Source organism: Hesperophylax consimilis, chromosome 5, assembly GCF_061612785.1.
Source record: "Hesperophylax consimilis isolate HC1 chromosome 5, BYU_Hcon_1.0, whole genome shotgun sequence".
NCBI classification, from domain to species: domain Eukaryota; kingdom Metazoa; phylum Arthropoda; class Insecta; order Trichoptera; family Limnephilidae; genus Hesperophylax; species Hesperophylax consimilis.
In genome coordinates, this window is record NC_142840.1 from 32,340,922 (window position 1) to 32,357,570 (window position 16,649).

Below are 16,649 nucleotides of genomic sequence, written 5' to 3' on the forward strand. Positions count from 1 at the left end.
TGGAGGAATTTTTGGTTTTAGTTTATTAATTAAATTTCAATGTTAAATTTCAATTTTGTGAAAGAAAACGATCATAAATAAATAAAGGAATGAGCCGATTGTTAGTACATAAATATTTACAGAATTAGAATAGAACTTTCAAAGAATTGAATTTTAACTTTGAAATTTGATGATTTTTTCAAATTCTGTGAACAACTTGTCCCAAATAAAAGAAAATTAGAAATATACTTTTTCAGGACGCGAGGTCTACAGTTCACAGCACTTCTAGGAATACATAAATGAAAGGGCAAAAAAAAAGCGTGAGAATGTTTTTATTTTCTATTAATCATATGATATTAATCAGTATTTTCCAATTTTATGATAAATAATAATAGTATAACTCCTTTTATTTGTGATTCCTCCATGCATCTTGAAGTGTGTAAATCATACATTAATATAACAGCGAATCATAGTTAAGTCGATGATTTATTTTCTAGGTAATTAGTATTCAGATTGACACAGTGAACATCAAATAGTAACATCAAATTTAATAAATATTATTTTTTTCAAAGAGTGGTGGGCCACCGCCAAAGCGATGCGTGTTAAATAAGTACCAACAATTAAAACATTTTTTTACATAACGTCTACCAAGAAAAGATGTGTGTTTTTTTTAAATTAAAATTTTTTTGTCGAATAAGGAGGGAGGTTATAAATCGATACTTCCCTCCCTATTAATATAATATAACATAAATCACAGATTCGGTACCTATCCTACGGTGCATAGTTGTCGACTAATTGCATCTACTCAAATAATGGTAAGTAGGTTACTTAACTTAGTGACAAGATTTCATATGCGTATATAAAATATTTACAAACATTGTTTTTTAAGATAAGTACAAGATGTATATAAATCTATAAAGAATTTGGTATCCCGCACAAAGAGACTTAGCAAAAATCTTTACAAACAAGTTACCGTGTTTTCGCTCAAAGGTCTGTAATGCTGCGCAAGCGGCGTTTCGCGCCATTTGTTGTTGCTCTGTTCCTTTCCCATAATTCGAGGCTCGGCTCGCGTTTGGGTTCGCAAATGTATTCGCGCTATAAGGTGACTAGGTACAAATAATTCAAAGTGTTGATGATAATTTAATGATGGCCAATCTGCATAGAATCTGCAGATAGAGCCAGGGTCGTGAGGACACTTCTCCTGTTGGGATTGACTCCAAGATTCTCCCAATTTATCCAAGAAAGGCGTGCTGTTAAATCTGAAAAAAAAAATTTCAAGCATTTGATACAAATCAATCAAAAGGGGATTACAAAAAGGGAGCGCTGAGGGCTTTATATTATTATCATTTCATTTTATGAGTAACTAGCGAAAAATCACGGGATAGTATCTATTATAACGCGAGTAGCAGTGCGCGGGGACCGGATTCGGCAGTTTTCGGTCGTTCGGCTATACAGAGCTGGAGGCAAAATTGGACTAATCGGAGGTAAAAAATGGAATAATTTTTCGCTTCTTGTGCATAACATTGTCGGGTAGTCGGAATAATTTTCACTGTTTTTTCTCGAAATTCTCGAAAAAAACAAGATAAAATTACGATATTGAATCACGATTTTAAGGCGGTTACAATTACGGTCATAATTACGTTGTAACTAGTTGGAACTGTAACAGAATGTGTGATTTTGGATAGTTTTTAAATTCAATAATTAAGAATGAAAATATTAAAATGACATATTTTCAGAAGGTAATCTCAGAAAAATAAACTTTAGGGACGGTTTGTTTCACAGAATTTTAACAAAGCATCAAATTTCAATGTCGATTTTCAAGTTCTGTTATTATTTTGGTTTTATGAAACAACTGGCCATTAATGATATAGTAAAATTACTTGAATAGAACTTTCAGGAAACTTGAAAATCGTCCTTGAAATTTGATTGATTGTTTAAATCCTGTGAAACAACCCGTCCTAAATCTTTCACACATTTCATAGTTTGTGAAAATCCTCCATTTCCGACAAATTAGTTCAAATTTTTTTAAATGTTAGTTAACCGAGAGTGGTATATTTATGGGACCGCCATTGAAATGCACAGGATAGCAACTTAAGGCGAAGCTTAATGCCAAATTACTATTTTAATTCATCTTTATAACGAATCGGTGTACATTATGAATACAAAAAATATGATTTAGATAAATTGAAGGTTTTCCTATCGTTTCGCTTGAGTACAAATAAAAAATAAAAATTTATCAATAAAAAATATAAATATAAACTAGTAATTTTTTTTAATAGAAATGTATGAACGCATAAAGGAAACAACTTAAAAAAATACAGTATTATAGCTAAGATTATCTGTGAGTTTCACTTGATTAACTTTTTGGTTTTCTTAAAAAATAAAATTATTTACAAAATAAATAAAAACCAGTTATGTGCTTGAAACTGAACATTTCTAGACTCCGTTAGTCAAGCGATTTTAAAACCTATTACCTAGAATATAAGGAATACCAAGAATACACACATTTTTGGCTTGTAGCTTCCTCTTAAGTTGCCAACTGTTTTTTTTCAGTTGCCTCGTGAGCGGATGGACTAAATTTAAAGCAAAAGTTCTAGTGTTCATTGAATCGGAGTTACAGAAAACCGGAATAGTATTTTTAATAATATTGAAAATACCGAAATATTTTTTATAACTTGATATTGCATAATATGCATTTTTTATTATTTTTCGAGGGGCGTTCGGTAAAATATAGATAGGCGGATAGAATTTTATTCTATTTAGAAAAAAAAATTACTCACCACTTGTATTCCAATGGGCTCGTTCTGGTTTAATTTCCCCTCTCAGACACTTCTCCACGTAAGTCAATGGGTCGTAGTCTGCATCCAAAACCTTAAAAAATGTTCGTAAAAATATTAATCATTACAAATTCAATTACGTTGTTTTTGGTGAGAAATTAAAAAAATGTATATTTCACTGCACAATTTTATTTTGATTTCTATTTTTAGTAAATAGAATTTATCTATTGTCTATCTATAACTATTTATATTTATGTATTTATTTATTCATGTTCTCCATATTAGGTTATGCAACAATATATTTCGGAAAATATTAGAAATTTGAGATTAGTAAAAATTAACCCACTCTCTTTTCCCACCCCTTAAGGCAAAATTTTGCACAAACTTGTCTTTCAAACATTGAGAAAATTTACTGATTAAAAATATTGCTAATTTATTAACAATCTCTTCAAATTATTCGTAATCCTGTTAAAACACGGAATGCAGGCCATGAAGAAGAAGCTACAAGCCAAAAATGTGTTTATTCTTGGTATATCTTATACTGTTGGTAATAAGCATTAAAATCGCTTGACAAACGGAGTCTAGAAGCGTTCGATTTCAAGCACAAAACTGTTTTTTATTTATTTTGTAAATAATTTTATAAGAAAGCAAAAATGTTAATCAAGTGAAACTGTCACAGATAATCTTAGCTATAATACTGTACTTTTTAAAAGTTGTTGTCTTTACGCGTTAATACGCTTCTATTGAAAAAATATTTTTTTTTAGTAGTATGCATTTATATTTTTTATTGAGTATTCTACTAAAGCGAAACGATAGGAAAACCTTCAATTTATCTAAAGCATATTTTTGGTATTCATTATGTACACCAATTCATTATAAAGATTAATCAAAATAGTGATTTAGCACTAAGCTTCGCCTTAAGGAATGAATTGATAGGTTTCGTAATAAACTTTTAGTAAAATACCAATGTAATATTGTCACAATAGTCAAAAGTTTATCGGGAAACGGTCAGCATACCGGTTTTTAGCGGGATTACCAATAATTTGAAGAGATTCTTAATAAATTAGCGCAATACGCTAATTAATTTCTCCGTGAAACAAGAGGAAATTTACTATCTAAATCTGATTACGAAAAACTATGCGTGAAGAGTAAAAGTAAACATATATTATATTGTTTTAAAATGAAACATATATTATAATATTATAGCAATATTATTACTTATTTTGAAATAAAGATAACTTTAGTTAAATGACTAACTTCTCTCAGTAAAGCGATGTACGCAATGGCCAGTCTCAGGGTGTCAATTTTGCTCAATCTCTTCTCGTAAGGGAATGTCGGCACGTGAATCCGCAGTTCATCGAAGGCCGAGTTTATACTGCTAAAAACACAAACATAATTGTTACTTGCAAGTGTGCCTACACAACAACTATCTCGGGTTATCAACACACTTCAAGTTTAAACTTATGAACAAATGGAATTTACCTAGCTGCACAGAAATAGTAATTTAAATGAATCTCTGTATCTATAATTATTTGAGGTATTATCCACCTTCCCAATTAACGGTAACATTTCTGGACGAATACTTTTTGAAGCATCCTCGTATTTATTATATTATTTAGCGGTAGGTAGCAGTGACTTTTCAGTGAGCTATAGTGGTAAGATTGAAAAATACAACATTATTGATATTGTTGTAGCTGAAAATGTTATCATTTTCAAATTTTCAAAATATCTATGAAAATTATTTAGTTTGAGGAGGATTTGCCATGTAGTCCTTTATTTTGTAATAAAAATAATCAAGTCTGATAGCATACGAAAGGTGGATAGTTTTAGCCGTTTTAGATAGGTTAACTGTTTTCTATCAAATCACACCATTTTGCCCATCATATTCCCTTTATTTAATTCATTCAGATACAGATACAGATTTTGTTTCACCTTGCGAACATAGATAATTATTTATTATAAAAAAGTTAAATAGAATGTTGGTACCTGCCTACACATAGAAAAATTATAAGTAGTGTTTCTGGTTTGTTTTAATTTTCAAACATGGAACTGATTGTGGGAACGTTTCAGAGAAGCGATGAGGTAGGTACCAACATTATTTTAATTAACAATTATAATTTACAATATCTATTCCTATCCTTTAAATTTTTGGCTGATGGCATAATTTTTCATGTATACAACATTCGAAAGGTAAATTTCTGATCGTATTTTGAAAGGCAAAGTTTAAATAACATTCAGCTTCACAAATCCTACAATAAATATGATGTTTCGTGATTTTTCACGGGTCTGCGCTAGAATTGGTATATATTTAAAAGTAAATTATTGATATACCCATTAGGGGCGGACCTCAGCATCCGTTTCCTCTCGCGAATGTTGGCGGCGGCCCTTTGCACCCGGTATGGTGCGCCCCCGTAGTAATCTGTCCCCGCTGACAGAGCCCCGCCGCCCCCGCTTTCGCTGTTCAGGGAATCTAAATAAAATAATATTATGTTATTTACATTGATTTTATTTCTGACAAAATCTTTGAAGGTATTTAACTAACAAGACATTAAAACTTCAACTAAAAATAGCAAAACTAATGTCTTCAATCAATGAACAATTGAAACAATAATAATATGGTTATTTTAAACTTTTAAATAGGATGTAGGTAAAGGTAAGGTAATGGAGATGGGGTGAAGAAAACCAAATTATTACAAGCTATCTTTCAACAGTTCTGAAATGTAGTTTTGCACCAGGTTGATACTGTACGTAAAGGCAAATCATTTTTAAAAGACTCTTACTTGTGTTGTGGATGGATGAACCAAAAATTAATTTAATATCAAGAATTTTGTTTTTGGTAGAAAGATGAAGAATCAAATAAAAATATATAAATAGCCCGAATTGAAACGAGCGTCGCTACGCACCCAGTATCATTGGTTCAGTGTAAGAGGGGACTGCGGGCGGGTTTTACAAACAAGTTTATACAATCAAACGTGCAATAATTTGCCTGTAAGTAGGTAAACATAATGCAACCGGACAATCGAAGAGTAAATTTGTACAATCAGCTAGCATAAATGTAAATTTCAAAATGGGCATTCCTAGAGAAAGCCTAAATTACGATAACGTACTTTGTTCATTAAATTTAATAAAATTATCTGATCGCAGAATTATTTCCGATTTAACCTGTTCGTATAAAATTATTAATTCAATGTTTGATACCCCTGATTTATTATATGTAATCTCTTTTCATACTCCAAGCAGGTCGGTTACAAGACAGTACCTACCATATTATTGTAGCAATTCTATATCAACGTCCCAATATCACACTCCTATGCGACGGATTCAACAGCTAGGAAACAAATAGGGTGAACGCTCCTATAGTCAGCCTGTGCCTATTGTCAGCCTCTTTCATAATTTCGTGAAATAATAAGAAAAATGTGCACTCTATCACCATCTATGAGAATGTTCACGCACTAGTAACTAATGAACCAAACATGGTTTCAAAATGGCGGCTCTAACTTATTTTCTGTCCCTATATTCGACCGTTGCTTTCAAACAAGTGAAGACCTGTCAGACATTCTCCCGCGCGCCATAATAAATTTGCAGTTGACCACGGTTTCAAAGTAAGTTTAAAAACCCTGAATTTTACTAATATTGTTGAGTTAAGTGTTATTTTATGTTTCTGTGATTATTTTGCCTTGTTTTCAAGCATTCAAATTATGTTTATGATGTTTGATTTTTGCAATGTTGTGGTGGTTGACTTTAGGAACAAATTTTGTTAGAGCATCCTAAAGTCAGCCGGGGGGGCTGTCCTTAGGCCATGTGTAGGTTATTTAAAATATGGAATCTAAGTGTGCAGTAGTGTTCTCTATCTTTACAATATGATCTTACATACACAAATAAATGCATTAAAATAAAAACACCAAAGGTCAGCCGCCTCATTTTGTTTTGGGGTAGACGTGGCTGACTTTAGGAACTTAATGATCCAAATGTCAGCCATCAACGTGCTAATACACTTTATGGCATGGTGAATGATTTAATGTTGTATTTGAATTCTAGGTAGGTATTCATAAAAACGAAATTCAACATGCCGAAAGAGAAGATCGTCAAACCAAAGGGATATAAAAAACCCCTTCTACAATACGACCGAAGCAAAATTGAAGATGCTCTCCGAGCAATAAGGGGAGATCAAATTAGCATCAGAGAAGCCAGCAGAAAATATGGAGTTCCCAGGGGAACTCTACAAGATCGTCTCCACGGCAGAGTTCCTGATAAAACAAATATGGGTAGAGATACCACATTAACTAAAGAGGAAGAAGAGTCTTTGTGCAATGGTTATCCGAATTGGCCAAATGTGGATTTTCAAGAAAGAAGGATGATCTTTTAAACACAGTTCAAAAAATTATGAAGGATGACAAACGCCCAAACCCCTTCACAAATGATAGACCGGGAAGAAAATGGTACGACCTATTTATTAAGAGACATCCAATCTTGAATGAGCGTGTCCCGGAAGGTATAAGTAAGGGTAGAGCGGTTGTTACTGAAGAGTACATACGCAAATGGTTTAATGATCTCAAAAAGTATTTAAGTGACATCAATGCTATAGATCTTTTGGAAGACCCGAGAAGAGTACTTAATGGCGATGAAACCAGTTTTAGTATTTGCCCTAAAACTGGAAAAGTTATCGCACCAAAAGGCTGGAAAAATGTATACGAAATTCAAGCCGGGAATGAAAAAGAAACTATAACGGTATTGTTAGTTTTCACAGCTGCAGGTGACACCTTACAACCGATGGTCGTCTTTCCATATGTTCGACCACCGCGAGATGTAATACAAAGTATGCCCGATGAGTGGTTTCTTGGTCGTTCGGAGACTGGTTGGATGAGGAGTGAAATATTCTTTGAATACGTAGCCAATGCAGTGAATTCTTGGTTGGAGAAAAACTCTGTTCCAAAACCAGTAATCTTGTTAGTAGATGGGCATAAATCCCACCTTACTCTTGAGCTGAGCAAATTCTGCAATGATAATCAAATAATTCTCTATTCATTACCCCCAAACACGACTCACTTGATGCAACCAGCTGACGTCAGCATTTTCCGGCCTCTTAAAGTCGAATGGCGAAAAACTATTAGATAATGGCAAGGGAATTCGGAAAATTATAATTCAGTCTTGTCTTGGAAAAAGAAAATTGAAACCAGGAGAACCGATGCCGATGACAATTTCGTCTGATGCTTGGAAGAATTACATGGCCAAAAAAGAAGATATAAAACAGGCACTAGTAAAAAAGAGGATTGAAAGGCAAGAAGCAATAAAAAAAAGAAAAGAAGAACAGGCTACAAAAATAGAAGAACGAACGAAAAGAAGGGAAGAACAAATGAAACGAAAAGCAAACACTGACAAATACAAGAACCTAGGACGAAAGACTGGAAAAACCAATAAGAAATTAAATGTAACATCTACTCAATCTAAAATTTCAAGCACTGGATGTGAAGAAGAATTACACAGTGCTGTAGTAGATGATGATCTGAAAAAATCTAAAATTTCATGCACTGGATGTGAAGAAGAATTAATCAGTGATGTAGAAGACGATGATCTGAAAACTGTTGGTTGTGACATCTGTCCAAGATGGTATCACCTCAAGTGTACCCAAAAACGGGGTATACCTTATGCGGAAGTTGCTTCTAAACAATTTACTTGCCATATTTGTCTGCTTACTATGTAGATATAAATAAAATTGCTACTATTGAATACCTATTTTTTTAATTTCACGTCATATGTAATAATTTAAAACCCTCAGCCGTCGACTAGGCTGACTTTAGGAACTCGAAAGGCTGGAGATAGGCACATGGTGGCTGACTTTGGGTGATTTTGGCATTTAATTTTTGAAAGGCCTTTAAATCATTTTCATTGAAACAAATGCATTTCCAATAATGATAAGTGAATAGTCTGTTCTTTGAACTATAATAAGGTGTAATTGTTAGAAACTTAAACGCTATTTACTACTTTTTAAAGTGTAATAAATCAAGTAAAAATCTTAAGAGGCTGACCTTTGGGACATTCACCCTACTACGATGTTGTTGATATATTTAGTGCACCAATTTCAATATATAAGCATACCCTATTGAAGTTTTTTTCATCAAGTAGTGGAATATTTTAATAAAGGTATTTAATTTGATTTGACTAACAGATAATAATTTTGTCAACTGAAACAGAAAAAAATATTTTGAATTTATTATGTTTTGTGCCTGCATGCTTTGCAGATGAAGTTCAGTGATATTTTGACTTAATAGTTATTTTTCTGCAATTGTTTTAAATAGTCGCCTGCACTATTTTCATGTATAATTTCGTAAATATTTTTTATATATATGTATGTAAAAGCCTTAATAGGCGTGAAATAAATAAATAAATAATATGATTAATTTAAACTTTTAAATATGATGTAGGTAAGGTAAGGGAATGGAGATGGGGTGAAGAAAACCAAATTATTTCAAGCTATTTTTCAACAGTTCTGAAATGTAATTTGATTTACGTGATACTGTACGTAAAGGCAAACTGACACTTACTTGTGTTGTGGATGGATGGATCAAAAATTTATTTAATTTCAAGTATTTTGTGTTCGGTAGAAAGATGAAGAATCAAATAAAAATATATAAAAAGGCATTACCGAATTGAAACGTGCGCCACTACGCACCCAGTATCATTGGTAAAAGGATCATTCAGTGTAAGAGGGGACTGCGGGCGGGTGTAAATTGTATAAATAAGTGTATAAAATCAAACGTGCAATAATTTGCCTGTAAGTAGGTAAACATAATACAACCGGACAATCGAAGAGTAAATTGTACAATCATATTAGCTAGCATAATTATACAAGCTTCGCTTTGAAAAATTGTTGCATGGCCATTATCCGATGTCCGTATATTTATACTCGGTAGGTACACAATTTTATTAAATCATTTTAATCGACGTGTCTCAAAAATGTGTCCTCCAAGTAAACAACAGTTCGTTTAAAGGATTTGCTCTTCAAACATTTAGCATGGTATTTTCATTATTGACCCGTGCCATGCTCGTGCCTACCAACTGCAATAAAAGCGATGCCCGACGTTGCGACGCCCTTTGCAAACTTCGGCACGTAGGCGCCGCGGAAGAATACCTACAAATTATATACAACTAACATTATTCCTCAACCAGATCTCAAATGAGAACACCTATTAAGTTTTTGAATAAAGTTTTAGATCATACAGAGACAAAAATCCACAATACACATTTTCTCGGTGCTACTTTGTTATTTGGAAATGCCAGAATGTATCGATGTTTTCCAGTTATATAGGAGAGTCCGGGCAAATACAGTGTATCACTACATAAGCTTAGTTAGATTGGGGAGTTAGTTACCTGAATAGGCGTGCGGGGGCGGCAGCGAGCGGGCCTATTCCTATGCACAGGGGGGCAGAGCCCCAGCTTCTCCAAAGACAGCTCGCCCCCTTTCGCCTCCCGCGAGTCAATGTATTAATGTAGGTTATGTTGGGTGGCTAGTTACCTGGAGCCCCAAACTTCTCCACAGACAGTTCGCTCCCTCCCGCTTCCCGCGAGGTAATGTTAGTTGAGTTGAGTGGTTAGTTGCGTGGATGGGAGACAGAGGGGCATGGGAGGGCAGAGCCCCCATCTCCTCCGCGAGGTGTCAGTAAGGTTAGTTAAAGTGGGTGACTCGGTACCTGGATAAGCGTGCTGGGGGCGGCAGAGGGGCTGTTACGTTGTTAAGTTGAGTGGCTGGTTACGTGGAGGAGCAACAGAGGGGCAGCAGCAGGCGGGCATAGGTCCAGGAGGGCAGGCAGTTCGCCCCGCCAAGTGTAGGTAATGTTGGTTAAGTTGGATGGTTAGTTATGAATCAACATGCAGAGGACGGTAGAGGGGCCACATAGTGGGCGGGCAAATGCTTAGGAAAAGTATAAAGGCAGAGCCCCCAGCTCTCCCGCGTTGGGTGGCTGGTTACCTGTGGCTGGTTACCATGGGCGTACAGGGGGCGGCGGAGGGGCGGCAGCGGGCGGGCATAGGTGGGCAGAGCCACCATCTCCCCCGCGAGGTGTAGGTAAGGTTAGTTAAGTTGGGTGACTCATTACCTGGATAAGCCTGCAGGGGTCGGCAGAGGGGCCACAGCAGGCGGGCACAGAAACAGCAGGGCAGAGCCCCTAGCTCCTTCGCGGACAGTTGACCCTCTCCGCCCCCCGCGAGTTAAGGTTGGTTAAGTTGACTGGCTAGTTACCTGGATGGGCGTGCAGGGGGCGGCAGAGGGGCGGCAGCGGGCGGGCATAAGAACAGGAGAGCAGAGCCCTCAGCTCCTTCGCGGACAGTTGACCCTCTCCGCCCCCCGCGAGTTAAGGTTGGTTAAGTTGGCTGGCTAGTTACCTGGATGGGCGTGCAGGGGGCGGCAGAGGGGCGGCAGCGGGCGGGCATAAGCACAGGAGGGCAGAGCCCCCAGCTCCTCCGCGGACAGTTCGCCCCCTCCCGCTCCCCCTCCGCGTGCGTAGCCTCCGGACCTGTGGTAGGACACATAACCTTTATACACCGTCGCCACACTGAAGCTCCTGTTTTCAGATAAAATTTCAACATCGTAAAATATGAGACAAATCGCAACAATTTATAATGGAATACAACCGGTCTGACATGTGCAGAACATTTTAAAGTTAATCTACTGGTAGGAATACATTACCTCCTTACCTCCGCAAAAAAAAAATATAAGACATTCGAGATTTTATTAATGTTATTTTTTGTTACACGAAAAAACTAACCTTTCGGAATTTCACGTACCTTCGTCAACTGTACACGCAATGTTATATTTCATTTCAAAATTGCAGGGGCGAACTACCATTAAAATTATATTTATTTATTTTAACCCTACTCCTACTACTCGTCACTTTTCGAACGGTTAGTTAAAAAGTTTTGGTGGTTTCGATGGTTTTTTCCATCTTGCTCCAAAACAATTACATTAACTCCACAAAGGAGGATGTTTCCCAATTATAGTTCTGTATTTATTGATGTAATGCGAAATCTATCTAAAAAAGTAGCTCCATCTTGGATACGGGATTTAATACTTAAAACTCTAATAAAGCTACGTTTTTGTTATTATTTTGTTTAATTCATAACCTCATCAATTTATAATTTTCTAATAAAATTAAAATATATGATTTAAGATTTTCACGGCCAAAAGTATTTTTGTTGTTTTTGGGGTATTGTGCCGTGTTGCGCTAACTCGTTCTTTAGCCAACGTTTCGGACAGCATTGCAGTGATAGCACATCTGCCCTGATGATGGACACTGCAATGCTGTCCGAAACGTTGGTTAAAGAAGGATTTAGCGCAACACGGCATAATACCCCAAACACAAAAAACAAAAATAATTAAAATATATTTAAAAAATTGGTCTTCAAAAAATTTTCGTCGAAAAGGCGAGTGCTAAACTTATTGAGATAGATTCTTATAACACTAAAGATTTTGTGTGTCATTAACGGTATTTATTTTCCCAAACCATTTTTACATCATAAAAAAAATAATATGAATATTAGTTTACTAAACACAATCTTCGCCAAGAGGTTTCAAAACGTTGAATAGCAAAAAGGTGAATTTCTAACCAAACTTAACGTATTGGGATATAAGTCAAATATAAAAATTGAGAATAAAATCATCAAAACATGAAAATTAACTTTGAAAATCGACGAATTCATAAATTCTGTCCCTCAACAACCCGTCCTTCTATCTTGAAGAAATATTTAAATGATTGTAAGAAAAAAATCTCAAGAAAAGCAGTAACCACTAAATAATATACAATAAACTCTTTTGCTTTTAAATCGTTTTCTTAGATTCCCAATTATTGAATAGCTTCGACTTTAAATGAATATAGACCAATAACCAATGTCTACGAAAATAATGTGTTGATCGTATTGATAAAAAAATAAGAAAACTTATTGTAATTAAATATAACCTTGGGGGTAACAATTACATCATTAATATCAGGTATTAGAGTATTCAATTTATAATTACCACTATATGAATTTTAAAACTTACCCCAAGGGAGGTGACGAAGAAGAGTCGGGCAGGGGTCCCCGACTATTGGACATTTTGAGCTGAATTTTGGCGGTAAACTATTTTAAAACAATTTTTAAGAACTGTCAGAATTTTACAACGCTCTAAATGTTGAATACCACTTTATTTCAAACGATTTTTTTTTACAAATTATTATATGATGAATACCTATCGCTTATAATTATTGTTTATTGGATGAAGGTTAACTGTTTCACTCGCCACTAGTGGAGATAGAATGATTGCTCCCAGGGGAGTCTGGAGGCTTTATATGGGGATGGTTTTGGGATGCTGGGGTGATGGGGGTATGGGGTGGTCCATTTGGGGGGTGGGGCTGTGGATCCATAAATGCGGGGGCGGAGTCTGCCAATACGACGTTGGAAGAAGGTCTTATGTGCGAATTGCTGGTTAAATCATAACATTGTTGAAGCCCGTCAATAATTTCGAGAAATGATGGTGAATTTTCTTTACCTCAAATGCCTGGGCAACCATTAAAATTAAAATAACAAAGCGGCTTAAAATTTTTATAGTATCCATGTGTTCCGGTTTCGATTCAAGATGGTGGCCTTGTTGGTAGTTAGCATGATTGTGGTTCCTCCTACGAACTGTAAAATCCATCAATAAACGAAAATATACCAGCCTGAATAAAGGTTTGAAAATAGAATTTTCATTGAGAAAGTGACGTTTAATTGAAAAAAAATTTTAATTCCTTATTTGAAATAAATAAAAAAAATGTTATTTAAAATACGTGGTTTACAATTAAGTAAGTAGCTATTTTAGTATAGATTCATAAAAACATACTTTTTTAACACTAGGCTAAATGAAAATGATATTATTACATAATTATGGTCAATTATGAATTGTTGAATCTGGCGCATATACCCTTCGATTAATAGCGCTTTCAACGAGAGGCAGCCAATAGGGAGAGAGCTTTGATGGGGGTGCGTGCGGATTGGTTGACTTCACCCCCTGGGGTGGGTCTGCTCCCGACAGCTAAGTTGAGAGGAAATAATGTGCGCCGAGGAAAATGGACCCATCATTTGCAGACTTTTCACAAGTACCTACCTAAGTACTGCTTTTATAATACTGAAGATATAAATCGATAGACGTGTATTCTGGATATAACATTAGGTACCTATACCTATTCCCGAACTATGGTAAGTTTTCTGCTGAAATTATACAGCCGTGAATTCCACGTACATACCTTTCAACAGCAGCCCTCTGCCAGAATTACAAACGGACGAAATTACACGTGTATTGTATTACACCAACTTGAATATTGCACCAACCAATTTTAAAAGATTAAAGTTTGTGCTAAATAAAGTCCTTATAAGAAAACAAAAAAAGGATGATGCAAGAAGAGCCACGAAGATACTAGAAGAGCCTAGAATAGTCAAGAAGAGCCAAGATGAGCAAATAAGAGTCAAGAAGAGCCAAGGCGAGCAAACAATAGTTAATAAGAGCCAATGTGAGCCAAAAATAGTGACAAAGAGCCAAGGCGAGCAAAGAAGAGACAAGAAGAGCCAATGTGAGCCCAGAAAAGCCAATAAGAGCCAAGAAGACCCACGAAAAGAAGAGGCTCCTTGGTCCATAGGTCTCAATAGTCCGGAAAGCTCCTGACTGGGGTGGTACAATCGTATTGTACCGTATTTGAAAACATAGTTAGATTAATCAAGTTTTTTTTTTATTAACCCCACACAGGAGGCGAAAAGGAAAAAAATCCCTTAGGGCCTGTGTCATCGTTGGGGATGTTGTGTAGAGGATATTTTTTAGGAGAGGAAGTTCACGGAAGGAAAACAGTATGAGGGATGGGTAGGAATCTAGGGATTAGTGTGTCCAGGAGAGTCTTATATATATTTCCCTTTCGATGGGTCGAGAGACCAGTTTGAAAGGTAAAAGGGTCTCCCCAAACCAGTCTCTCTTAGGCCACGAAGCTCTGGGTAGGCGAATCCTTAACACACCTCACCCGTTAAACCCGGGCGCCCCTTCTAAATCACCAAACGTATCGAACCACTTGGTCTATGGCAGAGGTGTTGGTTATCCAGTAAATAAAAAAACCCGCCTCCCAAATTGAAATTCCAGTAGTCGCACACGTCAAAAAAAGTGCTTTTTAATAGATTAAATTTTTTACCGCCTCACTAATAAAAACACTTCCCAACCGTTAGACAGTGTTTTACACATTGAATAAATACTGTACAAGGTCTGTTTTGAAATCTTATAAAAAAACATGTTTTTGACTGTGCTGCGAAAGAACTTGCCTCGTGTTTTTATAATTTTGAAGAGCTTGAAAACGAATGCGGGTCTTTTTAAAAAGTTACATTATATACCTATTGATGATAAGGCTACGCGAAGAAAAATTAGTATTGCTAATTTATTAAGAATCTCTTCAACTCATTGGTAATCCGGTTAAAAAATGGGATTGAAGGCTGTTTCCAGATAAATTAATAGTAAATTCTTAATAAATCGGAAAAATTGTTCATACCTTGATAATATAACGAGAATATTAGTTTTTTATGAACTCGTGATGAGATGAGATTCTTAATAATCTCTTCAAATTTGCGGCCTTGAGGTGATTTTCTCACGAAAACGGCGCTATACAAACAATCCAATCATTATTATTAATAAATTAGAAATACAGATTTTTCTCCGCGTATGTACAAAAGTAGTTTAGTACTTTACATTGTAATATATTATTCTGTTTCAACCTAAAGTAAAAAATTTTCAATACCGTGAACAAAAGATTTTTTTTTAAATTTGTTTATCAACTATAATGTAGATCAACTACAATGTTTATCAACTATAATGTACAACTATTAGGTATGTCTAGTCAGATTGATATTATAATTCCAAGCTGGAGAGATAAGGGCAAGAAATCTTGAAAAGCAAGGAAAGGAAATCTCCATTACAATTCAAAATAGGGACCATCACAGTCACACCAATTTTTAAATCAGGTAAATTAAAAACCAATCACAATTTTAACCATTTTATCTAAAATCTTAGAAACAATGATCGAAAATTAACTCATTGACTACCTAGAATCATCGCAGAAGCAATTTGGTTTCAGAAAAAAATTTGGAACATCAAACGCCTTACTAATTGAATATATTTGTAGTGGTACGCAACTACTTCATTCGAACGAAATTCTAGAAGTCTCGATTTTTCCAAACAAGCTTCTTGAATGTTCTTTTATTTATTTGTTTGGAAAATTCTACATAGCAACCAAATTGTTCCAGAAGCTTCTTCACCTTTTTTAAAGCGACAGCATGAAGAAGTCAGTCAGTCATCAATCCGCCATCAGTTAACAAGGTGCTCAACGAGTGATAATCCGCGCACCTCACTTGCGCGAAGGACATTCTTCCCGGCTCTGCTCATGGACTCCATCGGGATATCATCATAGCGCTTTGGCCCAGATCGCCGTCCCTGGCCAACGCTACATGGATTACAGCGCCCTGGTTCCAGCGTCTCTGACCAGCGCTTCATCCATGCACCATGACCACCACGAGGACACGCAGCATCCTCACTGGTCTACTCAGCTCCCGTTCAACCTCATACAAGGTCCACCGCACCTTCGGCCTTCCCGTCAGCACTGGAGTACTGATTGCCAAGATCGCCAGTGCCTGACAGTCAACGAGTCCGGTCACCAGCGCCCGGCGTCGACTCACAGACCCGCGCTTGACCTGCCATCACCGCCTGCACCCGGAGAATACCACATCTGTCCAACGTCATCTAATCACGGCTACCTGACTCATCAAATAAACACTCTGACCTTCACGACACGTCTTTCATTCCGTGCCTCCTCACCAGATCCCCAAATATTTAAAAAATATCTAGACTCACATAAAAAT

General features: G+C 36.0%; 1 protein-coding gene across 1 annotated transcript; it reads right to left on the bottom strand.

Moving 5' to 3' along the window:
* Nucleotides 1–385: 385 nt before the first annotated feature.
* Nucleotides 386–13,006, bottom strand: Fer2 (basic helix-loop-helix domain-containing Fer2). Its single transcript, XM_089631897.1, has 7 exons — nt 12,790–13,006; nt 11,136–11,314; nt 10,993–11,088; nt 5,088–5,226; nt 4,014–4,134; nt 2,760–2,850; nt 386–1,238 (listed from the first exon to the last, which is right to left on the bottom strand). Exons 1-7 carry the CDS (start codon nt 12,840–12,842, stop codon nt 1,120–1,122), a joined length of 798 nt encoding a protein of 265 aa, XP_089488023.1. The 5' UTR covers nt 12,843–13,006; the 3' UTR covers nt 386–1,119.
* Nucleotides 13,007–16,649: the final 3,643 nt, after the last annotated feature.